The 27,329-nt window shown below is 36.6% G+C and overlaps 1 protein-coding gene and 1 long non-coding RNA gene across 5 annotated transcripts in view; one reads left to right on the forward strand and one right to left on the reverse strand.

Annotated features, from left to right (window-relative positions):
* The window catches only part of EFNA5 (ephrin A5), a 329,974-nt gene extending 302,886 nt beyond the window's left edge, over window positions 1-27,088 (forward strand). The window contains exons 3-5 of one of the 2 annotated variants that reach the window (XM_072597279.1): window positions 11,384-11,449; window positions 11,854-11,934; window positions 22,687-27,088. In XM_072597279.1, the coding sequence (XP_072453380.1) occupies window positions 11,384-11,449; window positions 11,854-11,934; window positions 22,687-22,808 (269 nt within the window). In that variant the 3' untranslated portion in view covers window positions 22,809-27,088. The remainder of the gene's footprint in view (window positions 1-11,383; window positions 11,450-11,853; window positions 11,935-22,686) is intronic. The other variant, XM_072597280.1, reaches the window with a different exon arrangement.
* Window positions 1-27,329, reverse strand: part of LOC140496902 (uncharacterized) — a 79,426-nt gene that overhangs the window by 22,172 nt on the left and 29,925 nt on the right. Inside the window, exons 6-8 of one of the 3 annotated variants that reach the window (XR_011964440.1) lie at window positions 23,119-23,271; window positions 21,142-21,236; window positions 19,551-19,872 (exon numbers count right to left, since the gene is read on the reverse strand). This is a non-coding gene — a long non-coding RNA (uncharacterized lncRNA). Of the gene's footprint in view, window positions 1-19,550; window positions 19,873-21,141; window positions 21,237-22,737; window positions 22,828-23,118; window positions 23,272-27,329 lie in introns of those variants that run through there. The other 2 variants (XR_011964442.1, XR_011964439.1) reach the window with 2 other exon arrangements.

Genomic DNA, 27,329 nt, shown 5'->3' on the forward strand with positions numbered 1-27,329 from the left:
GGGATTTCATCAGTTTAGGGAAATTTCCCAGCCAATAAAGATTGGTAATTCACCTGTAATTTACCATGTTAGACTTTTGCCTGAAGCGTTGTTATAGAAAGCAAGACTTGCACCTTTCAAGGTAGTTTATGCTTTGTAGCCTTTTCTTACTCCTGTAGATGTTTCAGATACTTGACATTTGCTTTATTAATGTTTTAGTTTCAAGTTATGTTTAGAATTTACCCTCCCTTTCTTGTACTTATTAGTGGTATTTGTGAGTTATCTTTTTCAGAAATTACACCCATAGATGCGATATACAATAAACAAATTATTCCTGTCGGAGCAGTGCTATAGGTTGGGGTTGAAGTTTTATTTATGTGACCACTTAGAGGGCGAAAGAGATTCAGCAGTGACATCACCATTTTCATTAGGCTTCCATGTGAATCAGTCACATCCGTCCTCCATGTCAGACAATATAATGAAGACACAATTACCTGTCCTGGAAGAATTTACCTTCATTTATATAATGTTCTTATTTTTCCATTTTTTAAAAGCTCTTCTCCTCATGACAGTCTTCTTAAGTAGTTTTTTTAAGTAGTATCTTTTTTTTTTTTTTTTGCAGCAGCAGCTGCCCGAACTTTCCCAGATATACAGTCTGTTTCCAATGTAGTTAATATGTTTATGATCCCCATTTAATAAATGGAGACAGGGAGAAAAAAAGTTTGAATGACTTGTCTAGGATACCAGGATTTCTCCTTTGGACTTCCAGCTTTCTGTTCATTCCAGAATGGACATGGTAACAGTGAATTAGTATTTTCAGATGTATTTGACCAATATAAATGGCTTGAAGACATTTAACATTTGTTATCGGTTGTGGGTACCTTATAATGTATTTGTGTATATATATATAGTATCAAAGTACAGTAGTTAGAATGCCGGTCTTAGACTCAAAGGAATCAGAATCTGAGTCCCCACACTGGCACTAGCTTCATGATCCTGGGCAAGTGACACTATGGTTCTGAGCCTCAATTTCCCCTTCTGTAAAATCTTCCCAATCTCCCTGCTAGGGGTTGTGGGTGGCAAGGGAAAAGGGAAATAACAGTGTGCTATAAAGAAAGGCTTTTCTCCCGTTAGATTCTACCCATGGGTATTGCTCTTTGATTCTTCCAGGCCCTGATTATATCCCCTAGAGTGCAAGGCTACAGCTCTCTAAAGACAATTTTTAGTATTCCCATTCTAGAAATGAAATCACTAAGTCAGCAGATAAGTGACTTGTTCAGTGTGAAAACTACCAATTCAAATAATGTTAGATCTAAAGTTTCAGTAGCATCCTAGGAACTGAGTGATCAATGAACATGAAACATCCCAGCTGCTTCTGGTTTTTAATCTATGGAATCAAGAAAGATGCTCCTTTTTGCTGTTCTTGTCCTCCCAGATTTCCGTTTGGATTCTGAGTTATAGTTTCACCCTAATATGAGAGTCTCAATATTACAGATGTTCATTGAACAACATAGTTTTTTGGTAGTTTTTAAAAAAAATATTTTATTTATTGAGGGGAGGGTATGTAACTGAAAATATACTTCACAAAAAATTTGTGTAGATTGAAATGTCCTACAATATCAGTGTAATTTGCTATCTCCTATGCCTAAATTATTCCTCATAATAACAAGTTAATTCCTTTAAAAAAGGTCTATGTTAACTGTTTCAGACCTCTTGGGTAATATTGTTAGTCCATTAATTTAATTTATTAAATTTTAATATATATATGTACATATACATATATATTACTTTACTGTATAGCAAAGGTATTAATAGTAATGCTTCCCTAGGAGCATAATACAAGGGAGTGACGTAGAGAAGGGGAAAAACTCACAAACTTTAACCTGTATAAACCATGGATTGGGATATGATAGCATACACTATTTTATGACTATGATAAAAGCTCAAGTTGACTTCGCAAAAATGAATTATATGTAATAATCTAAGAATATTCAAGAATAGAATAAGACACATTTAAACTAGTGGTAATCAAGTATCTTATGTATGATGTTGATATGATGATAATCCCTGATCTCGTCTCAAGGACCTGGCGTTAGCCCTGTAGTGACACTACAAAAAGACAGCCGAGTTGAAAAGGAGGCCTTTCCTACTGGCCCAGCTGCTTTTCAGTAGAATTTTATAGATTTCTTTGCCTGTTCCTCTCTCTGACAGCATGCTAACAGTGTTGTAACACCTTAGAGTACTTACTACTTAGATTTTCAGCATCATTTTTGAGAGAAAGTGTCTTGATTTCCAAAGAACTATGGGAGAATCCATTTCACTAAAGCAGATGAGATATGAAGGCTCTCTTCACCAGGTTCCTTCTTCAGCCAGATTTTGTAAATCACTTTTATAATAGCTGTCAGCAGAATCTGCTTTCCTTGTCCTCACTCATTCTCAGTATTAGAGCCACAGTAAATGCACCCTCACCTCCCACCCCGAGCAGTCTTGTTTAAATAGAGGTTTTAATGGTGTAAACCCTGATGCAGATGAAGTCCTAGACGTGTAACTTGTCATGTCGATCTGCTGAGAATAGTAATGGTATTCTAAACCTGTAGGGACCTTATATGCATGAGTCCCTAGAGGGTATATAAATGTTTACAACATTTCTGTGAAATAAGCTCTGTGGCATGTGTATGTGTATGTGTATGTGTACTTAGAGAAACTGAGGTTTAGGCAAGTTAAATGATTTGTGTATGGGCGCAAAATAGCCAAAAATTGTACCAGGAATAAAGTTCAAATCTCATGGTTCAGATGTTTAAACTAAGTCAGATCCTTTTCCAGGAACGTTGTCAAGAAGAATAAAGATGATTGTGATTATGAAAGTACAGGAAAAATTTTATGAGGTGTTCCTTCTCACCTCTTAAATTTCTCTATATTTTGGTTGGTTTTTAAAAATTAAAGTACTGTCAGACTCACAACTTTCATTGTTTACTGGGTAATAGTAACACTGATGGCATATAGGAGTATAGGATTAGGACAAGCCAATGGAGAATGAGGAACAGTTCATGCGATGAGAATGGAAGAAGTCTGCTTTATGCTGTTTAGTATTCTGCCTATCAAGAGTTGAAGCCAAAGAATAACTTTTGTGAGAAAACAGTTAATTATCTCTAATGTCTCTTTCTTTAAAACCAAAATACCTCTCCTAATCTATAATAGAAAGATTGAAATAATCATAAGTTGTGTGTTTGTCATTTTTTCAGTTTTAAATGGAGGAAATAGAAACTTCCTCTAAGATTGAAAGAAATTATTAAGACCCTTCCTGTCTGGGAAAATTTCCTACAAACAAACAAACAAACAAATATGAAACCAAAACAAAAAGTTAAACCCGGTTTAAAGTTTCTTCAGGCAGTCTCAGTCTTCAGCATGTGGTTATAATGAGGGTTACTGTTAGTGAAAGATTTATTTTACTCTGGCATATTAAGATGCATGCTGATTTCAGTGAAAACAATAAAAGTGTTTCTGCTTTCACTTGGGCCTTTAACACCTAATAAAAAGAATCTAGAATATCTTTTGTTTTTTTCAAGCTAATATAGAGCATATTTCCCAGTCATTTCACTGTTCTAAGTAAGCTCAGGCTATAGAATTTGATCCGACTCTAGCTCCTTTTGTAAGCAACTAGTTAAAGTGATTGAAAGCCATGGTGGAGAAGGACAGTCTGGGGGAAAAACCTGAGTATGGACCCAGTAGTGGGTTATGTAGATGTTGCTTGAGGATCACTCTGGCTAGACTTGAAGAGGCCTGTTGTGTTTGTCCTTCGTTGTCTAAGAAGACCATGCCATCAGAGAAATAATGACATGACTTGCACTTGACTTTGTTTTGAGTGAGAGAAGACTGTGCAGGTCACCAGCCTCACTTCTCCTCCAGAGCCTTCTGAATCCAGTGACCAGATATTGATCAGGATGACTGGAGATGACTCAAGATGAGACATTTGGGGTTAAGTGACTTGCCCAAGGTCACACAGCTAGTGAGTATCAAGTGTCTGAGGTGAGATTTGAACTCAGGTTCTCCTGACTCCTGCACTGGTGCTCTACCCACTGCACCACCTAGCTGCCCCAGAGGTCTGTTGCCAGAAGGTTGGACATACATTTGGTAGTGATAATTTTTTTTTTCGTCAAGAGTACTTCACAAAGACTGTCTTAAGATATGAAGGGATTGTGGTCTGCATTCATGGAAGGCATTCCCCACACCAGTGAAATCACATTGAAATGATGTGGGAAGAGTTCTCCAAAATCCAATCTTTCAACTCTTGGCCATATCTTATATCACACACACACGCGCGCGTGCACACACACACACACACACACACACACACACACAGCCTATTTCCAATCCACACAGTGCTGTGGACTACAAATTACATGGGACAAACGATATTCTGGTGAAGAGATGCTTATCACCCCCCCTCCCGTTATTGATGTATGTAGATGAGTATGTAGATGCAGATGTAGATGTGTATAGACATGGTAATTACAGATTCTGTGCCTTTTAAAGATTTCTCTATCCTCCCAATGCTCAGAATAGTTTCTTGCCACCTAGTAAGAGTTCAAATATTTGCTGTATTGAACACCTCTCAGAAATCTCTGTGGAAAGCAAGTTTGTCTTATATTTGTCCCCATAGCAAATTTTAGAGGATGCTATGGAATACTAATGGGTCTGCCAAAATTTATCTTTTAGCATAAAAAGTCTTCATTTTAAATAATGATAAGATGCCATTGGGAATATTTCTCTAAGTGGTTAGAAAAGATGAATTGAATGAGAATGGTACTTGAGGATTTCTTTATTGAATGAGATTAGACCTCAGGCACTTCTCCTTGTCAGACAGTGTGGTCCAGTGGAAAGAGTACAGATTTCAGAGTTAGATTTAGAGGACTTGGGTTAAAATACCAATTGGTACCTTTGTGACCTTAGGCAAGTCTCTTCAGCTCACTGGGCTTGCATTTTCATCTGCAGCATATTGTTGTCTAATATAAATGACGTGATGCTAAGGTTCCTCTAAGCTCTAAATCCTAATCTTTTTTTTTTTTTAATGGCACTTCTGAGATTTTGCACTGTTCAACTTTCCCTTTTCTCTGTTCTTATTTTTTTAAGGAAGTCTTTATCCAAAGTCAGTGCAATTTAATATGTACTTTGATCTGAAATTTTAAGGTTCTACAGGACTACCAGCCTGAGCAGCAAATCTTTTCATTAATGCTTATGTCTAAGGATTTGACCTGAATGTGCCACTGATTTGGCACAGAGACAGGGCTGACTAGGTGAAATCAAACATGTTGGCAAAATTAGCAGCCACCTGCAGCTGCATAGCCAAACAATTTACTCAGCATGCATGCTTGATAAAGCAGGGATCAAGAATGAGCAAATAATAAATGTACATGATTTTTACGTTTCAACAAGCAGAACAATGAGATTTATCCTCTCACAGCCTAACTGGTACTTTTGTCCTTTCTGTGAAAATGAATATAGTGCTCACATTTATGAATATTTTTAAAAGAACTAGAACAATTAGTATATTTAAAATCATTTCTGGTATTTCCTTTACCGAGAAGAAATGCAACTTCTATTTTAGGTGGTCTGTTAACCATTTTCTAAAAGATTCATGTGGCCTTGGTTAATATTTATCATACTCGTCACCATTTCTTTCATTCTGCTCTCTCCCTCCATACATACAAAGTATGTTTTATTGATTCATTAAATTCCAGCAGACTTTTGTGTAGTACCATTTATGTAAATTGGGCTACTTTTCTAGCATTCATTGTGAGAGGAATATTAATATCTAATTCTGCATTTACCTGGCTAATTTACATACATTTGTGTTATATGGTAAACCACATGAAAACCAACAGGGAAAAGCTCAGCTCTGCTAACAACTAATAGCCCATCTTTTCTTTTGACTTGCACAAATTGAGAAATATTGCCTGTGGCAAACATAATGGAAAATTGCATTTTTAATGCTCCCACACACGCCCATTTCTTTAAAAAGAAGAAAGCAGCTGACTAGTCTCAAAAATAAAACTTCCCAAAGCATTACGATTGACATTGGATACTGAAAAGGAAAATGCTTTTAGTTTTGGGAATGAAGATTTGAGGGTTGTATAAGGTTAGGCAGAAATGTTGAATTGACTAATGAGAATGATATTGTGCTTGAAAAGGTGAAACACATGTAGGTTCTAGAAGGGATTTTTCTACACTTCTCATATAAAAAGATTAGAAATATATCCAAAGTTAGAACCTTCAATTCCATCTTTCTGTAGCAAAGAAAAGCCATTACCATAGACTATTCAGACTCCTTTTTGAACCAACTGAAATATGCTTATGCTTTAACGGATAGTATGGCCTGTCAAGATGGGTTTTATATAACTTGAACGTTTTCATTTCTGAGAAGAGGCTCGACTTGTTTTCCAGCCTTTTCATTTTGGGTGAATTAAACCACTGCCTCTCCTTTTTCCCACTTTCCAATTTATTTTTCTTGCATTGAAAGATTTCACTTTTGTAAGACAAAAATTTTTCCTATTGTATTCATTTTTTTTTTTTTTGGTGCCAGTATGGTGGGGTTCACCCAGGAGATCGGGAGTTAAAACAAGACTTCATTTTGGTTCAGACAATACAGGTTGGCTACATTACTAAAAACAAACTTTAAGCTGCCTGGAAAAGGAAATGGAAGAATGGTTTTTTGAATGCTGTGATAAGAATCAGTTGTTACATTTCTTATAGCATTTTTAAAGCAATAGTTTATAATTGCCTTCTTTCAAGAAGTATTTGAAATGTACTTGTAACAATAGAATGAAGGTGGTGATAGATCAAATTGTTCAGTAGTGACCACAGCACATTGTATACCAAGTAGCTCTGATGGTGAAAAAGAATATGCCATTTAATATCCAGGCCCCTCAGTCTAAAAAGTCAGACATTGGGAAGCTTTTGATTTCCAAGCACCATTTGGGAGCCATGTTTTATCTGAGTTCTCTTTATTGGCCTTCCTGAAAGTTTCCATTCTGAACTGACTTAAATGGTGTGTATATACTCAGTGCTATTATATATTATATTGATATGTACACATTTATACATATGTACATATCTATGTATATGCCTATATGTGCATTTATAATAACTAGTGTGGTTTTTAAAAGAAGTCAATATTTAAAATTCAGGTGAAGATAATTTCTTTTCAGTAGTGGTGATAGATTTCAGTTGAGCCGCATGCTTTTTCACCATTTTCAGGATTGCCTAGAGTTACAGATCAAGTCTGTAGTCATGGCATAGAGAAGATAACTGGCCAATCTGGTAAAAAGCCCTGGAGTTTGGGCCAAGTTGATGTAGTGGTCCTTTAACTAAGAATTTGTTTCACTGAATATTGCAAGGTTTTGACTTGTAAATTGCAGATTAATAGAGGCAGTGGACCATAGGGATTCTTTTGTAAGGTTGCTATTAGGTTAATGGAATTGGAAATAATTTTCTTTAATGTCCCTACATCACTGTTCTATTTTCTAGCTCCTCCTCCCCCAAAGAGCAATTTTTGTACTTCTTGGTAATACCAAACTAGTTTGAGAATTTTATTGCAGCTATAAAGTAATTGATAATACTGTCTCTAACTAAAGGGCAGTTAAGCTTCACTGGTGTATCAAACATATTAGGATATCCTTTAGATTGTACCCATTCTGTAATATGGAATTGCTGTTTTTTAGGAATAGGTGTTAGTTTTCCATAAGTTTCATAGTTAATTACATAATTATCCTGTTAACTATATTGCATGTGATTTTGGTCTATGTAAAGAAAATATTATCGCTGTTAAGTTGGCTCTTTTATTACTGTGGGGTGTGTGTGTGTGCGTGTACATATAAATAGACCTATATTAGCACACATCAGTGTTTTTCATTCTTCAGTTGGGACTTCACTGTAGTCAGTAGAATATTGAATCTTTCCCCTCTTATTCCCATACTTAGCACTCACCTGTCTTCTTAATCATAGGGCCATAAATTTACAGCTGAAAGATTTCTCAGATGTCATCTAGTCCAACCCCAACATTTTACATATGAGGAAAGTGAGGCAGAGAGAAGAAGTTAAGTAACTTTCTCAAGGTCACACAGATAATGTGTCAGAAGTGAGATCTGAACTCTAAGGCTAGTGCTCTTTCCATTGCATTGTGATCCCAGAGGAAATTTTCTTTATAGAATTCAGAGTTTAATAAAATATCCATACACCTCAACTATATTATCTTAAATTCTGAAATGTTCCATTTCTTCTCCTCCCTATTTGCTTATGGCAAAGCATTTGGGGGGGCCACCTTTATGTATTCTAGAAGTGACTATAGATTCCCTTTCCCATTTAACCAAAAAAGTAAAAACCCTCCTTTAAGCTTACCATGAAGTCGGTATTGTGATTACTTCAGGCAATAGTTTACATATCTACCTTCCCATCTTTCCACACCTAGAGTGGGAAAATGAATAAGGTTGGCTTATAGAAAGGTCTCTATGCTGAATGTGGAAAACAAGCAAATAAAAAATAAAACAGCATATGGGAGAGGAGGAAAAGTTTGTCTCTTAAGGCAGGAGTTGAATGGTAAGATTATATGGTATGTGTATAAAAAAGACAGATGAGAGAAGTCCTCTTGATGCCTGCCCTGTGGGTAGTTCTTTTGGACAGGAAAGGAAAGCAAACTGGTCATTGCCTTTATTTCAAGATGGAAAAGGAGGAAAGAAATAAAAATTCATTGAAAGCACCTGTTGTAGCAGATAGTCATTTCCTCAAGGAGACTGGTGAATGTTAGACTTTTCTTCTATACCTTGATGGCTAGCTAAGGTGTGCCAGGAGACACTTGTGAGGAGGCATAGAAAGAGAGAGAAGACTCCCAGAATGGAGTTGTAACTGCAGGCAATGTGGAGGTTATTCCATTTGCCAGAAATATGTAGAATAAAGAACCTTGGGTGCAGGAAGGCATTTCATCATTCATGTGATCAGTACCTAACATCTGTTCTTTGAACTGTAAATATAGTGCTAGAGTTATCTTTGAACTTGAACTGTATGTACCACAAGTTGTATCAATCAACTGTTAGACTGGAAAATTTTGTACCCAGATTATGTTTTCATTGGACAGGCTTTCTCTTAATAGAGAATATTAGCTGGGTGGGGTGGAGGTAAGCAAAGAGACAGATTAAGATAGTATAATTTTTTTTTTTTATCTTTTTCCCCTCAAAGAATAGTGTAGCTGAGCCTATACAATATGTTGTACTCTACATGTTTCCCCTTTTAAAAGGCTGGTGCAAATACAAACAGATTTTCTCAAAGGATTTCTTTTTCTGTTTTCTTGTATAACGTAAGATTGCTGTTAATTATTTATATGAGCCATAAGGTGGTGTTCACTTAGATTTACAAGGTTCCTGATAAATAGAAATTTAAAAGACCTATATAAAATCCAACTACCTCCAGACAGAAACAATTAAACATTTGATACTGCCTTGAGCTTGGCATATCTTGCTGCATCACCTATAAAATCAGCTTTTTCATGTGGTAAATCAGTTCACAGGAGTTCCGAATGAGTTCAGCTTAGAATTTGTATGGGACGATGCAAAAAACATTGGATGCACCTAACACCACCTTCCATGAATGATTCAGAAACTGGCCAAAAGGATCCATATCATTTAGTAAATGAGAGTTATCTACACACAGTGGGTAAGGTCTAATGAGTTGCACTCTTGTAATAAAGGGCCACAGGAAGGACACCATTTCCTGGATCAAACCACAGAGTGCAAATATTCTCCCCTAAATAGCACACCAGTTACTGTAAATGTCAGTAGAGGGAGTTTTTCTGACTTTGATTTAATGAATGCCTCCAGCGAAGCCAGCTGTTAGCACCTTTTAACTGCTTGTCAGAATATGTGGGTGGGGGAGGGAGGAAGAAGCAACTTTTCTGTGCACTTTTTCGGCCTTTCCATTAAAAATGAAAGGCATTTTTGCACACGCAGTTAGTTAGTCCTCAGCAAGTGCCAGGGAAGAGAAGTATGATTACTTTAGCTTTTTTATGCTTTTTCTTTCTGTGTGTTGAAATTTTAAGTTCTTCTCCAGTAGAGTATAATTTATACTAACTACACTAAGCAATAACGGGATATGTTTTAATTAGATTAGACTAATCCTCTTGTAGACTCTCACCTTTCAGAGTCTCTCTGTATGTGTACACGAATAATTTTAGTTTTCTAAAGAAAAAAAGAGAGAAAGAAAAAAATGAAATTCTATTTTTATGTAGCTGAGATGATGTCAAATCTAATTGTAAATCTGTGTGCTTCCTGGCTGTCATCACTTTCTCTTTGTGTCCTTTAAACAAAGGGTCCACTCTTAGAATACACATAGGAAAAGAGAATGACAATGTTCATTTAAGTCATCTATGATGGAGGAGAAAACAGGCAGTTACTAAGAGGTCTTAGAGGTTTCTATAATACCCTTTGATGCTCACACTTTATATATTAGGAGAAGAATAATCTTTAAAACATGAAGGAAGTTTAAGTTTATATAATGCTACTGATTTTCACTGAATCATTTATGACATAAAGTATGTTTCATTTAAAGCATTTTTTTAAAAAAATATTCTTTGTGTTGAGTTTTTTAAAAGTGCCATTGTTTTTTATAATAGGAAGATGTAGTAAGTTATAATGTTAGCTTAGTTAGTTAAAACATGGAACCAAGTTCATAGTCATGACTCCAAGTGAATTACCTACACTATAGACAGATAAACTTTCAGTGAGCATGAAACTCTGCCTTTCTTCAGAAAATAAAACAAGTTTATGTTAAATTCTCCACCGTCACTATAGTTAATTTTTACTTTCATTTTGGACCTTAGGGTGGGCTTTGTTTTTGTAGTAAGGAAGAGGTATGTTTTTTTTTTTGAAAGCATGACAGATAAAACTTCCTCTATTTTCTCTAGAGAGAATTATTAAAAGATTTAGCCAAGAAATTGTGTCTCTGGGGAAAAAATTCAAAGATGTTATTTCTATAGATTATTAAGATCCTTATAGGGCTTCTTTCTTATTCTTCTGAGATGATAGGAATGAATAAAATTAGAAGTGTGAGATAAAGTTTCTTGTCTAGACATTTTAAAAGAGGAGAGTGTCCATCAGACTATTCTCCTCAAATGATAGTCTCATTAACTATAAGTTTCTGTTCAGAGATTATGTCTATTTTCCCTCTTTGTAAGCCCTTAATAAATGTTTATTGAATGAATGGTTATCTTTAGATCTGAAACTTTCATTTCAAAATAAGAAGTAAAATATTGTTCAGAAGACAGATTGATATGAACTATTTCATATTTGGAAATGCAGAATAATTAGAGATTTTATTTTCCCATTTTCTCTTCTTTCTTTCCTTGTTTTTACCTTTTCAGCCTCAGCAATTCCGGATAACGGAAGGAAGTCCTGTCTAAAGCTCAAAGTCTTTGTTCGTCCAGCAAGTAAGTTCAGGAGAATGATCTTTCCAGGGTGACTTTCCTAGTGCATGCCTCACTGTGTGGTCTGGTTAGCTATGGTAAAACTTTTTACTGTTAAACCCTCTGTGGTATCTGTTCTGTATATCAGCATTCATGTTTCAGTTTTCATCATATTTTTTTCTTACCATTCTTCATAAAGCTTTTTATTAAGTACATAGCATTCGCTAACTTGTTGTTTCTTAGACTGTGGTAAATGTACAGCAACTAGAAGACAATATTGGCCCTCGAATAATAAATACCAGAGAATTAAAAAATAACATATTTAAATGAACAGAAAAAAAGAGAAAGAGAGAAAAAAAAGAAGGAAAATGGGGCGTTTAAGGGTGTCTCACTAACATATTTGGCTGTTATCTTTATTTTCGTTATAGACAGCTGTATGAAAACTATAGGTGTTCATGATCGTGTTTTCGATGTTAACGACAAAGTAGAAAATTCATTAGAACCAGCAGGTTAGTATGCTTAGAGAATCTCTTCTAACCAATGCGTGTCTCTCTCTGGTGCTTCAGTACTTTTTTCCTGTCTTCCTCTTTGCATGTTTGCATGGGTATACTTGCTCTGCTTGTGGTCATTTCTAGCTGTGCTAATATAACTTATGATCTACCTCATTTTTTTCTATAATTCCTGGGTAGTGCATGGTAGATAAAAATTGGCACTTTTTGGATACATGGGATTGATCAAATGTAGCACCGTAACGTAGAATCCTTCATAGACTATTCAAATCACTGCCTTTTCTCACATCTTCCCCGCATGCTGATGAACCATTGTGTCTATTAAGTGAATCTCTTTTCCTACTGTTAGACTACTGTATATGTTTGTTAAATTTTATTTTACATGATGTCAGCATCTATGGAAAAAAGTAATGAGATCATTAACTGAGAATAACATGTAGCTGATTCAAAATTTATCACTCCATATGCAGTTGATAAAGGCAAATGATGAGCTTTAACTGACATTAAAATTTTAAATATTATTTTTATAGTACAGTTAGGTGTGTTACTTTTTGGCTCCCAAATTACATGATAGTCTAGAATCATGATGTCATCATCATAATCATGATCATTATCATCATTCTTTCATATTTGTATGGCCCTTTAAAAGTTTACTAGGCACGTTCCTCACAATAATCCCGTGAGGTAAGTAATTCAAGAATCCATGTTGTTATACAGATGAATAAACTAAAATTCACAGGGGTTAAATGATTTGTTCTAAGGCATATTGCTTCAAAACTGGGCTTTGAATTTAGATTGCATCACTCTAAATCCAAGTCTTTCCATTTTCCAAGACTGAGGTAGTTTGGCATAGGTAGCATGGCAGAGGAATAGAATGTTTTACTTGGAATTAGGCAGACCTAGACTCAAAGCCCATAGCTTACAGTTAACTGTCTATGTAACCAAAGAAAAGTCCAAATCCAGGCCTCAGGTTTTGCCATCTGTAAATTGGAAATAAGGTAAACTACTCTGAAGAGTTGTGTTAAATCTCAAAATAGATTTTATTATATGCATATATGTGTGTATATTACATGTTTGTTACATGTACACATGTACACACATATATCATCTAAATTTTAAAGTGCTATGCCAATAAAGCTTTTTATTATTATTATTTTGTGAAAAAATAAAATATTGATTTCGCCTGTTCTTCTGTTCTCCTCTTTGTTCCCCCTGCTCCTTATCAAACTGACCCTGAATCATGTAGCTATAATGTTGACTGGATACCTCCTTTGTGAACAAAATGAAATTCCCATTTTTATAAAGTGGAGAATATAAAAATGCTTGTATTATTGCATATGAATACACACACAATGGATTCAGAGTGAACCAGGAGTCACCAAATAGCCAATGGCAAAGCCTGACTACTTTGCCATCTTACCACCTCTTCCTCTCATTCCATAGTTAACTTGTACTGGGAAAGGAGGCATGTCGTGAGTTACTGTGCTCTGTCCTACTCACAAATTAATGTCCTTTTCAGTAGGAAGAAAGACTATAGCTAAAAATTACTCATGGGACCCCTTCCCTGTTGTTTTGAATACTTTTCACTTTTCCTACCTGCCCCAGATTCTTTCATCAGTGTACCCCTCCACCATACTCTCCTTGGGAGATCTCATAGTTTCAAAACTGTAACATAAGGGACTCCTGATTTAAACAGAAAATTTCCAACTACTTGTAAATTTAACTTTTATTTCAAGAAATACAGTTGTGAAACAGGATTTCAAGTTCACTTTCAAGCCCAACAGGGACTGTTATTACAGTTAGCACTGTAAATGAGCTGTAGGGAAAGTTAAACTGAGTAAACACTATGGATTAGCATATTCTTAAAGTTATTTTTTAATGATGGAAATATTCATATCTTTCTAAAGCATTTTAATTTTTTTCCACATCTTGGCCATGAAGTAAATGAAAGGTGCATCTACCAGATCTTATTACCAAGAATTAGTTATTTTGGGAAGCTCCATTATCTCCTTCAGAGTATTGTAGAAAAAATTAGGAGTACTCAAACAAGTAACATTTTTATATATACTCACAGAATCCTAGAACTAACAGGGTCTTGATGATCATCTAATCAAGTTCCTTTGTTTTCCTCTCAAGAAAACTAATGCTGAGAGAGAAATGACTTACCTCCTGTCACAGAGAAAGTTTGGGGCAGAGATGGCCCTAGGGTAGAGTTACTGTATATAGGCTTTATGGAGACCCTTAGCAATAAGCAGAGTGTTCTCTTACTGAACTAAAGCTGATTCGTCAAAGATGCAAAGGGAGTACAACTCAAAACTTTATTTGGGTGTAGAGCATGGGGAAGCTTTAAAAAGTTGTGCTTTTCAGTCCTTCATCCCCCTCCTGAAATTTTTTTTTTTACATGACCACCTACAGCTCCCTTTCTGTTCCTCAAGATTGCCTTATATGGTCATGTAAGTCATCTACTCTACCCAAGAAAATGTTCTCTCCTACTCCTTTTACCTCCTGCTCTTCTTTATCCCCAGACGTCCTCTCTCCCCAGCTACAGGACTCCAAAGAGAATAGAACATTGTATACCTTCCCTTTGTGACACTAGTCATGACTATAAAAAGATTCGATATTTCTTTGTGTGGCACTGGTACCTAAGGCATTCTTAAAACCATTCCTTCGCTCCCCACAGTTCCCCAGTCCCGCTGGCAGTGCTAATGTGTCCCCTTCTTTTCACCTTCACAATCTTCACATATCTTCCCCTACAACCCGTTACCCTTTCAGAGTTCTTCCCAAAGTCTTTCTTCCTTTTTTCCATTCCAGTCAGAGCATCTTTCCAACTTGTGCTTCCTCATCACCTTTACTTATATGTGGGAAAACAGGGAGAGCGTAGTGGAAACAGCCTCCCTCTCAGAGCTGGATACTACTTTTCTGAGATTTTAAGTATATATTTTGTCTTGCACATTTAATCAAAATGGCTTTAAAATACATGGAACTCATTCCTTGTTGTTTTGAATACTTTTCACATGTCCTACCCACCCTACATTCTATCATTAGTGCACCCATTCCCCATCATCTGAAGGAGAGAAAAAACTGCTTTCGTATATTCACCAAGCTAGATTCCACAGAGAGTAACTATAGAGAATAGCAGTTAAAGGCCAAAAGTCTACAAGCAACAAAATCTGTGGAAGGAGACGGCTTAAACGGCATCATCAAATGAGTATACACATGTATCCAAATTTGGGGCAACAGGCAAGAAGAACTAGGGGCCCTAATAATAATAATAAGGAAGCATACTTGTGAGAGGAAATTCAGGAACCATTGGGTAAAAGTGTGGTGGAAAGCGTTTAGATGAAGATTGATGGAGGGAGAAATAAAAACACTTATCATTAGAGTATATGATAGACTACATAGAAGGAAAAAAGAAATAGACTAGGCATCAACCTGGCAAAAACACATGATATAGTAGTGATGGGGGACGTTGGTTATGTAGCTATCTGCCGCAGCTTTCTTTCTCTCAGAAGCAGATCAGCTAATAGTATTTTGATTTTATCTTAATGACATCTTCATCCTTCAAATGGTAGAAGAACCAAAAGGGGAAATTTTATTTTGGATCTGATTGTCAGTAACAGGGACAAACTGGTTAGTGAAATAAAAGTAATCAGAACCCTGGTGGGAAGTGACCACTTCCTCCTGTAATCTGTGATAGAGAAACGAATATCCAAGCACAGTCTGAGAAGATTTCAAAGGATTCTGAGGAAGTTAGGATTTGTAGGATTCCATAAACTCAAATTTCACAACCGAAGTCAGCCAAGTAGGAATGGGAAACCCTGAAGAATGACATTCTGAACACTTAAAGGGAAATCATTCCATTGAGGAGAAAAGTGGGAAAAATGTCTGAAGAGATTGGTATGGATGCGCAGGAAATTCACCAACCAATTTAGAAATAAAAAGGATATATTCAAAAGAGGAAAACAAAGGCAGATAACATATGAGAAACATAAGAGCATAGTATGATTCTTGAAAAATGGTGTCAGGAATTCTCAACATCAGAATAATACGAGACCAGCAGAGAGAGCTAAGGACAACAATATAGGAAGATCTTTTTAAGTTAAATTGGAGGAAAGTGGAGGATAGGAACCCTGCCTGAAGTATATAGGTGTTGCATATATATGTGCAATGTATGTATACATTTTATTCAAGTTTCCCAATTACATTTTAATCTAGTGGCTATACTGGGGAGTTTTGCTGATTGACTGTGACTTTGACATTCTGGGCTCTTAGAGCACTAGGTTGAATCTAATTATGAAATTCTGTAAGGAGAAATAAAAATTTACATGTAGAGTCAAAAAAATCTGTTTTAAAAGTACTAAATGAGGAAGGCATGGTTAGACAGAAATTTGTATGGGTAAAAAAGATGGAAGAGTTTTAGTGGATTGCAAATTCAATATATCATCAACATACTCTAGCAGGCATGAAAGTTATTAAAGGTTTGACTGCTTTAAGTAAGGCATAACTTTTAGGACTAAGAAGGCTTTGGATGGCCCTTGTCTGTAGTATTATATTCATTTATTAGTGAAAATAATTTAGCTGGAAGGGTATCTGGAGAGGGCATCTAGGAAGGTAAAAAGCCTTGGTTACAAATCATATGAGAGAAGTTGAAGGAACACCTGGTACATAGTCTAGAAAGAATATTTAGAGGGCGGGGAGAATTGATAGCTGTGTGCAGTATTTGAAGAGTTATATGTTGGGGGTATTTAAAATGTCCTTTTTGGGGGCTAAAAGAGCCAATCTAGAAGTATTCAGTAGAGGTTAAAAATAGACAATTTAGGTTTAATATCAGGGAAGACTTCCTAACAATTGGAGCTGTCCAAAAGTGGAATGGCTACCTCAGGTGGTATATCCCTCTCATTGGCTATCTTGAAGCAGAGACTGAACGACAAGTTGTCAGATGTGTTGTAGGGGAGATTTCCTTTTTCACGATGGGGTGACTAGGTCACTTCCAGCTCTCAAATTCTGTGATTCTGAGTTGTTGAGCTCATTTGACACTTAGAACTAGATTCCTATGGTCATCTTAAACTCAACATGTCCAGAACAGAAGTCTATCTTTTCCCTCAGACTCATACCCTTTTCTCAGTCCTCTGTATGCAGAAGGCACTGCTGTTATCACAGTCACCCAGGGTCACAATTGTGGAGTTATCCTCCAGTGACTGGTACATAGTAGACACTTAATTGATACCTATTCACTGATGAATCAAGTGGCTGTTTTTAATCTTTTTCATGGTTTTGTTTGGTATTTTAAAATTAGTACAGGGATTAATTGTTAAGTAAGTGAATGAAAAAGTATTTATTAGGCATCACCTATATGCCAAGCACTGCATTAAATGCTAGGGACATAAATGTAAAAATGAGATATTCCCTGGCCCCACATAGCTTACATCCTAATGGGGGAGACAACATATATTGGGAAGTGATGCTCTGGGAGACCATAGTTTATTGACTTGCTCTATCTAATAGTTCTGTCTAATAGCAATAACAATAATGATTCATTAAGGTTCTAGTTGTAGGTGAGTGGGGTAGAAGAAAATATGATACCTAAAGAAATTTACCATCCATCACTTTCCATATTTTTGTCTTTGAATTCCTAGTGCCTAGTACAGTGCTTTGCATATATATGAAAGGTTAGTGATTTCTCACAGGAAATTCTATCCACCAAATACAACCCAGTTGATGTCATGGCTAAATCTTAAGGAACTGTCTAAGGCAGTAGAGGTTAAATGATTTATGTCCAGCTGGTAAATGTCAGAGACATAATTTAAATTTATGTTTTCGTGACCCCAGAATTCTATGTACTTTGCTATGAGGCTTTTCTACACATAGTAGGTAATTAATTAATGTTTGTTAAATTGAATTCTCTGGTAATGTTTTCAGAAGTTATCCTTTTTAATCATTGCAATGAAATGTCCTTTTAATTTGGTAGCTTTATAGATGACATAGCCACTTTATTACTAGAAAAGTATACTGAGGACTCTCATGATGTTTAGAAAGTTACTTTTGAATCCAATAAAAAGTAGGATTTTTGGTTCCACAAGTCAGAAGCATAACTCATATTTTCCTTCAAACTCACTCTCTTCCCAAACCTTTTTCTAAATGATTATATCATATATAATGATTATATTATATTATATTTTCTTATTAAAATTAAAAAAAAATTAAACTATATCTACTCTGATATCTACAGGTATCAGGTAGATTCTGCAAACATTCTAATGAAAAAGCTAATGTATTTGTGTTTATGTGTATGTACTTTTTTAAAAAAAGGATACTTTTGTGCCTAGACAGAAAGCTTGATAATCTCTAATTTAAAAAAAAAATTACATGTTATGTGAACAGTAAGAAGCAGTTTTTTTTAACATTGTCATTTTTTCCCTTGTATATGTAAAGAATTATAGAATGTTAGAGATAAAAAAAGGACCATATAAGTAATTTAGGTGGAGTGGTAGTAGACAGATTACTGGTCTTGGAGTTGGGATGACTTGAGTTCAAATAGTGTCTCAACCACTTCCTAGTTGAGTTTTTTGTGGCCCTGGGCAAAGTGGGACAGGAGAATAAGAGCTACACAGGCTTAGACAATGTATATGCAGTAGCACAGCAAGTGGTCAACATGGGCAGTTTAGCCAAACAACCACATGAAATGTAAAGCTCTGTCAAACATGTTTGAATTAGACATTAAATCCAGAAAAGTCACCAGATGACAGGCTAGCTTGTTTTCCTTCTCATCTCCTCTTCATAGACAACCTTAATAAATCCAGTTGGTCTGAAAGAATTCAGTTGCATGCCATTTGCATTGTGTACTAATTTACCTGTCTTTGGAATGTACTTGTCTTTTGTATGTGCTCTTATATTCTGCCTGCCACAGTCACAGGGTGGTAATAGGCCAAGCCAAGTTTTGCATACTAGCTTCAAAAATATTGCCAGTGATCCCTCATTTAATCCAAGTTAGAGAGTTCCAGGGTTCAAGAATTCATAGATTTGATTTTTCTGACTGTGAAGATGAAATATGATTATGTAAGAGAGTTTTTAAATTGCACATTTTCTAAGACATATCTGGGATCGTTGACATTTTAAGTAATCACATATTTAAGTGAATATTCTGTTGGGAATGAAACAAGCATTTATTAAGTACCTACTGTGTTCCAGGTATGATGTTAGTTGCTTTATTAGTATTATCTGATTTGATCTGTTTGAGTATATTTTGTTTTGCAATTCAAAAAATATTTTGTAATTTAACTCTAATATAATGCATAAGAACCTGAAAAGAGGAAAATCCACCAAATAGTCCAATCAGTTTCTCATATCTTCTTGTGTCATAGACCCCCTTTGTATCAAGGTCCCACCTTAGTCGAAAGCATTGTAGAAGCATGGAAAAGTCCCAGGGTGTGTGGCCCTTCACAATATTGCCTTAATGGGCTGAATTTGACACTTTCATAAAATAGTTGACTTTGTGACCCCAAGCAACTCATTTAATATCTCAATGCTCTCAACAATTCTGAGTGGCAGAGAAGGTACCAGCTTATGCTGGTAGAGGGAATTTTTCTGCACCATTGAAGTCACAAGCTCAGTCTTGATCTCTTTCTTTATTGAGCACATCATGGTTTACTGAACTTTTTCTTCATAATAAATATGGGAAGTACAAAGCCTTACTATTCGTATTCCCGTTTTTTAGAGGGAGAAGTTTGAGACCCACAAGATTAAGTGAGTTACCCAAAGTCATACAACTACTCAAGGGAAGAGTGAGGACTCATAGCTAGATCTTTTGCCTTCAAGATCACAAACACTTCGTTGCTCATTCCACTGTACCACACTTGGGGGTCCCACTCTAGAGGCAGTTGGGTGTAGTTGCAAGAGTGTGGAACTTGTAGTTATGCTTCCTGAGTTTAAATCCTGGTTCTGCACAAGAGAACTTAGGTTAATCACTTCACTTATCTGTGGCTCAATTTGCTCATCTATAAAATGAATTGGCTAGGTTAAATAATCTCTAAGATCTAAAGCTATTATCTTATTATTAAAAGGGAGAGGGGAGGCATAGAAAAGAAATAAAAGGACTTAAATTCCTGACATTACTCTAGACTAGTTGGCAGGATATCTTAGTATTCATAGACTTTGCTTGAATTCTGAGAGTGGGAGAAGGCTTTCCCCTCAGCTGGCCTGTTGGATGTCATAATTATCATTACCAAGCTGCCCCTGCCACAAAGTACAGTTATGTCTGTAGGATTTCCCATCTACTGTACGCAGCCATTACATAAATAAGAGAATGTGTGTGAATATATCTTAGTAAACCTCATGTACGTTTATGGGATCCTACTCTCAAAGTATACAAGGAGAAAGAGCAGGCAACATATTTTTAAAAGATAATTGGAGGTAGGGGGAGTCTATTGACACTGTCACACATCTGAAAGCCAAACCAACTCAAGCATTTGTCAGCAGCTAGAGCCCTTTTAGACTTGAGCTGGCATTTCTTAAACTACCTCAGTTTGACTGACAGTATATTGGGGCTTCCAAAACTCCTGCAAAGTGTTAGTCGGGCTGTGACTAAGTCTTCTGTTAAATACCTATTTAATGAATTTTTAAGATGTATAATAGTGGAGATTAAGGAGGATTCCAAAGTACTTGGCAGCTCTATTCATATCCCCTCCCTCATTCACCTCTCTTCTTCCCATTCTTCTGTTTCTCACTCACCCCTTTGTAACCCCCTTTAGATCCCTAGGACTAAATACTAAAAGTTGGCCATGAAAAGTTTCAGAAAAGGGAAGCTAAAATTATCAAACATGTAGAATTACTTCCTTATAAGGAGAAACAACAACAACAAAAAAAGATTGAAGTTCTTCATGGAAAGATAAAGAGTGAGAAAGTGGGCACACTTTAAAATAATATTTGACTTGAATAAGATGAACCATATTGATTAAAGTCCAAAACAAGAGACAGCCCTCCAGGCTTTTCTTGGGTCATTTTAGTAGAGATAAGAGTACCCCCTACTTTACACCACAAATAGTAAATTGTGTGGCTTTCTGGTTCCACAGGATGGCTTGGTTTGTTTTGAACCAGAATTGTAATTTCATTGGCATAAAGAACTCCAGGTGAGGAAGCTCCTACCCAAGTGGTTCAGCAATTTAGAATCTTCAGGAGTTGCCTGGGGCACTGAAAGGTTAATTGACTCACCTTCTCACGTAGCCATTATGCTCAGAGGCAGCCCTTGAATTCCAATCTTCCTGTCTCCTAGGCCAGCTCAGTGTCTCTCCACCAAGCTTTGCTGCCTGTCCATGTTTATAGGGCAAAAAGGAAAAGCGTTTTCAAAAAGCAAATTAATGAATGAAAAATCCATCATAACACTGTAGGGAAACTGAGGGATGTGAGGCACATATTTAACCTCTTAAGGTCAAAATCATGGACATCTACTGTACTCTCATCTGGAGTCGCTGTAAGAGTCTGAGCATCAGAGTGAAATAAATGAACTGCTGATCTGATACAACATGACAATTCCTGTGTTTCCTTGTTTAATTCCATTGGCACTCAATGAATGTCTGCTAAAAAGACCCACATTTTACCCTAAGCGTCTATAGAATAATATTCAAACTAAACCTACAAAGTAGCCAGTTTTAAGTGAGAGGATTTTTAGTATTAAATGGGCAGGCCATGTTAGGTATACAAGTGAACAGTTTGTGTTAAAGAATTAATTGCCATAAAATTTCTAGTTTTAAAATTAAACCTTATATGAATCTTGCAATAAGAAAAAGCCTCAAAAGTCAGGAGCAGTTTCTTAAAATCACTTTATAAAAGAGGCTGAGAGGAAGTTCAACCATCTTAATCCATTTTTGTTTAGAGGAAAATATGCATCTTTGCGGATAATTTGTATTACAAGCTTCAACCAGAGAGAATTTAGTATTATTAGCCCTGTTCCCTAACCAGATTAAAATATAATTGGTAAATATTAAACAAAATGAAAGTGCAATAAAACATAGATAATGTTAATATGTAGTTTTCTAAATCAATATTTGGCAAGCAGAGATACTTATGTATGGTTTAGCTCCACCTCTCTTCCCTTTTGACCACTATGCTGTACCATGCTGGCTTTCCAGACAGATATCAAAGCAATTTAATCCTAGATTTAGAAAGTTTTGTAACAAAAATAACATTATAGTTAGGTACTAATTGCAGCAGAGCTGGTGGGCACCACTTAATTGAGGTTTACTCGTGCATTTCAAGAGGTTATTGCTTTCATCTTAAATTTTTCAAATTTGGAAATTCATCCAGACGTTCAACAGGCATTCGAGACTAATCATTTAAAATGAGGCAAACGGCCAGCTACTTTCTACCACTGATAAAACAAAGTCACTACTTTTCCAAAGAACTGGTTGTTTTACATTAGGGTTTTGGACCTAGGAGGGAATATTTAAATATTCCGAGTCTCATCTACCAGATGTGCATGGTGAAAGGTGAATTTGAGTGCTTTGTACACTTATGGTTACAAAATGTGAACATTTTTCCTCTGGTCTTTTTACACAATTTCAAAAAAAGGACAATTTTCTATGACTCCTTTGTTTGTGGTAAATAATGAGTGATTACCTAGACGTGAAAGTCAATGATGGCACAAGGTTCATTACCCTACTTTGCAGAGGGTAGTGAATTCTGTTAGCAGCAGGCTGCTAGAGGAGAGTTATTAAGGATGGGAAATCTCATTGCAGTGTATGCTTTCTATTTGAACAGATGACACCGTACATGAGTCAGCTGAGCCATCCCGTGGTGAGAACGCAGCCCAGACACCAAGGATACCCAGTCGGCTTTTGGCAATCCTGCTGTTTCTCCTGGCGATGAGCTTGACATTATAGCACACTGTACTCCCGTAACCTGTCACAGAAAACATGGGGATCTTGGAACATCAGAGATCCATCTAACTGCTCATCCCAAGAAAGGGACGTTTTATTGGTTTTTGCAGATGTCAGATTTCTTTTCTTTCCCCTTTCAGCCTGAACTATAAGCAACAACTTGGGAGGCATAACTAGTTTCGGCTCCCATTCCCTTTTGCTCATGATTTTTCGCACCCTTTCCAAATTAAATGGACTCCAGATGAAAAAGCCAAATTGTTCTAATGACACCAGTTATTCTTATGCCCCCGTGCATTGTCTCCAAAGGACTCACCTCCGTTAGCTTACTGCGGCCAAGGAAAAATAGTGAAAGATGCAGTCAGTGAAGGAGGAGCCCAGGAGGATTTTCCTCTCCTATCTAATATTTATGCCTTCTCATTCAGTACTGTAAGATGATCACGCAGGGCATCTTGTCATCATGTCAGGACTGGAGGGGAGATATTAAGAATAGATATAATGTAACATCGTTTCCTCTAGGAGTTCCTAAATTAGCAGGCTTCTAAAAGGTAAAGACACTGGTTTTTGTTTTTGTTTTTTTAAATGACTGTCCTAAAGAAATCCTGACAGTAAGACTTGTGCTCCATTGCAGAAGCTTTGTTTTGAAAGGAGGTTACATGTAGGGATATTAACACAAAGCAAGCATGGTACCATAGATAGCAGTACACTGGGGGTATGTATGTTGAGTGCCTCTCTATATTTTCTTTTGTAACTGGGAAGCGCATACCAGATTTTTTTTCTTTGAAAATAGATCACCATGGTGCTACAAAGTTTTTGTTTGTTTATTTGTTTTATAAACACAAAGAGGCATTTTTATGAATAAAGTGACCTTCCCCAGGGCTGACAAGCCAGGGTTGATGAGTGGATAGAATATATAGCCTGGCATATCCCTCTGGGAAATGATAATGTACCAAGGAAAGAACATCACTGGCCAGAGGAAATGCGATTCTGGAATGCTGGTTCTCCAGTGCTTTATTGCCTTCCCCCGACTCTCTCCTTTTACCCCTCCCCCCCCCAAAAAAACAAAAAAAACCAAACAGGTCCTGCCTTGAAACTCACTCCTTGCTACACTTTCCACCACTACCACAGGGGAAGCTAACTAAATAAAACCCCTGTCACTGGGCGAGTCAGTCAACATTGATTGGGTGGGCAAAAGGGAAAACTGGAATAAAAAGTCATCTGTTGCTTTTATACTCTTTCCCTTTCAGATACAGCTTAAAGAGTAGGGGGGAACATGTGTTTATCCACAGGAGATTAACTAGATGGGGTCCCAAAGACTTTAACAAAATATTTTTTTAAAGATCCACTAGAATAGAAAATACATTATTTAGATATACTTTATGCTGAGAGTGAGTATATATGCTTGTCCTATTTAAACTTGTGAGAGATGTGGTATCCCTTGATACATTTAGGAATGTGGGGAAATATCTTGTTTCTTGAAAAATAAAAAGCTGGATGACCCTGTTCAAAGAATCTTAGCATGGCCAACATGGGATTTTACAAATGGATCACCAGGAAATGCAAGCCTTGGGGTTTTGTACTGGCCAGACTGCCATGAACTTTGAACTCCAAAGCATAGTCAGGGAAATGTGTCAGACCAATGGGCAACAAAAATGACAACAGCATAGCTTTTTTTTTTTTTTAATTGCGACATGTTGGTTGAAACCAAGCCTTTCAAAAGCAAAATCATGAACAAAAAAACACAAACTGTGATGAACGTGTCAAATGTGAAAAATGAAACGCATTCCAATGGGGAAAAAAGGATTTTTATATATTAGTTTTTAAAAATACTTATGTAAAAAAATTGGTGATGTTAATAGATAGAATTTATAAATGGGAATAAAGTTCTTACTTAGATTTTTGGGAAGTCCTCAATTAGAAAAACATGAATGAAAGGCAACCATGGATTTCTGGCACACAGGAGAGTTGGACACATGGTCAAATATAATCTGGGCTCACTTGATCTTATTCAGAGGGTATATGAAATTGATGCAGTGGCTGTCCTTGTATGGGACAAGATCAGACACAGGTAAAATCAATCCATTTTTCACAACTTCAGCCAACTCAACAGAGAGCCACAGTCTAATGTAGTTTTCAGTCACCATTTCATTGAAATAAGATTTCACATCGTTCAATATTTTTTTTCTCCTTAAGCTAATGCTTTCAGTAATGGGTTTTTTTTTGTTTGTTTTTTGTGGACTGTAGGCTTACAGCGTTTGGGTGGGTAGGGGGTGAGGAGAATGACATCTTCTAAAATGGATCAATAGTGAGAAACACACTAATGCTGCATGTTCCATAACCATGAGTAAAGAATGGCCCTATAATGATTGCAGTTACTTGTAATTACATTAGCAGTGCTAATTTCACTTTAGAAATGGTGACTTTTGTGGTTTTCTAGCATTTGTCTCTAACAGATAATGAAATAATGTACTCATGGCCCTCTCTACCATTGTCAGGGATTTTCTTTTAACTAATGTTATTCACAGTGAAATTAGACCCCTTTACTTCACCATAGTGCCACAGCTAATTAAGTGAAAAAAGCAAGACTATTAATGCCAGTAGACTGAGTGCTACACCTCCTATAAATAGCGTAATTGCAGGTAATGTAGTTACCAGTTATCTTGGCTACTTGATGGCATCAGGCAATCTCAGTCACATCCAGAAAGTACTGGTGGCCTTTATTTGTGTTGTTCCAACCCTCTGGAAGCTTTGGACGATATCAGTGCAACTTTTGAGCAGCTTTGTGTTTAAAACAAAACAAAACATCGGGAACTATAAGCCTTAGGGGCAGCTTTGGCTGTCACTGGGCTGGGACAGCCAACCCCAGTGACCTGCACTCCTGGTTGCCAAGGGCTTTGCAACATGTAGCAGGGAAATAAGGATCAGTCTGTTTAGTGGATACTGTGTATCCTTCAATAGACAAGGTAACATTTCGTGTTAGTTTAGAATATTGTTTTGTACTGTACTTTCTTGGATGGCAAAGGAAAGACAAGTAAAACATTAAAAAAAAACTACGTTCTTTAAATTCTGTATTATTAGCAACCTCTGTTGTATATAGTGTTTGATAATAAAGTATTAATTTGATTCTTATGTCTTTTGTAAGTGAGAACACTAGACTTTCAGGATATAAAACATGCATTGATTATTAGACAGAGCTTTGAAGCATCCAATATGTACGTGGTTGAGAACTGAGTCCCAAAAGGCCACAACATTTTAACACCCGGGACTCATCTGGGGATAGCACTCATCCAATCTCAAGCCTTCACAGCATCAGGACCTAGAACAACATGACTTTTGATGATCAATGTTTTGTCCTCATTGTTTAAGGAGCCCTGTGTGGTGTGTTTTGCTAGCATGTTGGTTATAAGAGGCTGAGGGATTTAGGAATGGTTCTGCACTTGAGTTTGGTCTGGTTTTCTGTTTGTGTCTTCATGGACCATCTCCTCCCACCCTCCTTCCCAAAAGTCCTGCCAGCATCACATGTGGCATACACATGAATATGAATCTAAACTGACAGATTTGGGAAGGGCTAGGGTACATTATTCTCCCCCTTCTCATTTTGAAAAAAGAAAAAGCATCAATGGATTTTTCAGAGACAATTGTGTTTTCCCCATTGCCTTAACAGCAGCCATGGTGGTTCTATTAACTTTGCAAAATCAGAGTTTTGTTCCAACTGTCCATTCATTGCACTCTGAGTTGTGGTCACTAGCTTCACTTTGAAACACCACCACCTCCACCACCACCCCCTTTGCCCTTCCTGATTATTTTTCTTCTCCCTGCCTTCCACTCCCCAACTCCCAGCTGTGAATGGGCAGGTCTGTTTCTGGTTTGGCATCACTGAGTTTTTCCCATGCATTCTCCCCTGAGCTTCTCAGATGTGAGACCAGTCTCCCTACAATAGACTTGCTGCCATTGTCTGTACAGTTTAATAGATGCTGGCATGTTGAAGGTTACCCATGAGTCTGCGAAATCTGCTTTCCATGCTTACTCTCGACACCCCATTGAAGCTTCTCATTGTGTGTTCATCTGGGTACGAAAGTTCAGCTCAGTGTGGTCCTGTGCTTGTACTGCCCTGCTTTGCAGTTCCTTTGCACTTATTTGAGTGCTGTTTTGAAATGCTTACATTATATGAACTTAAAAAAATGTAAAAAAAAAACCCACAAACAAACCCATCCAATCTGTATTTGTATATACACGTGTCCGTACAAGTATACCGAAATAAAAATTAAAGGTTTTCTTCATTTTCATTGGAGCCCTCCTTCTACTTATTTGTTCCTTGAATGATGCATTATTTCAGGGACTATTTGTCCTTTGCTGATTTTTTTTAAAAAAATCTTTGTGGGAAGAAAAGAATTTAAAATCTATGTGGGAATTTGGGAAACTTAAAGACTATAGGGTTAGAAGGGACTTTTGATAGTATGATGAAGGTTCAAGCCTTGTATGCAAATTTGTGAACCCTTCAAATAGGCTGTATGGCTAGAACTGCAT

The sequence above is a fragment of the Notamacropus eugenii genome, chromosome 3 (genome assembly GCF_028372415.1).
Source record: "Notamacropus eugenii isolate mMacEug1 chromosome 3, mMacEug1.pri_v2, whole genome shotgun sequence".
Classification (NCBI taxonomy): Eukaryota; Metazoa; Chordata; class Mammalia; order Diprotodontia; family Macropodidae; genus Notamacropus; species Notamacropus eugenii.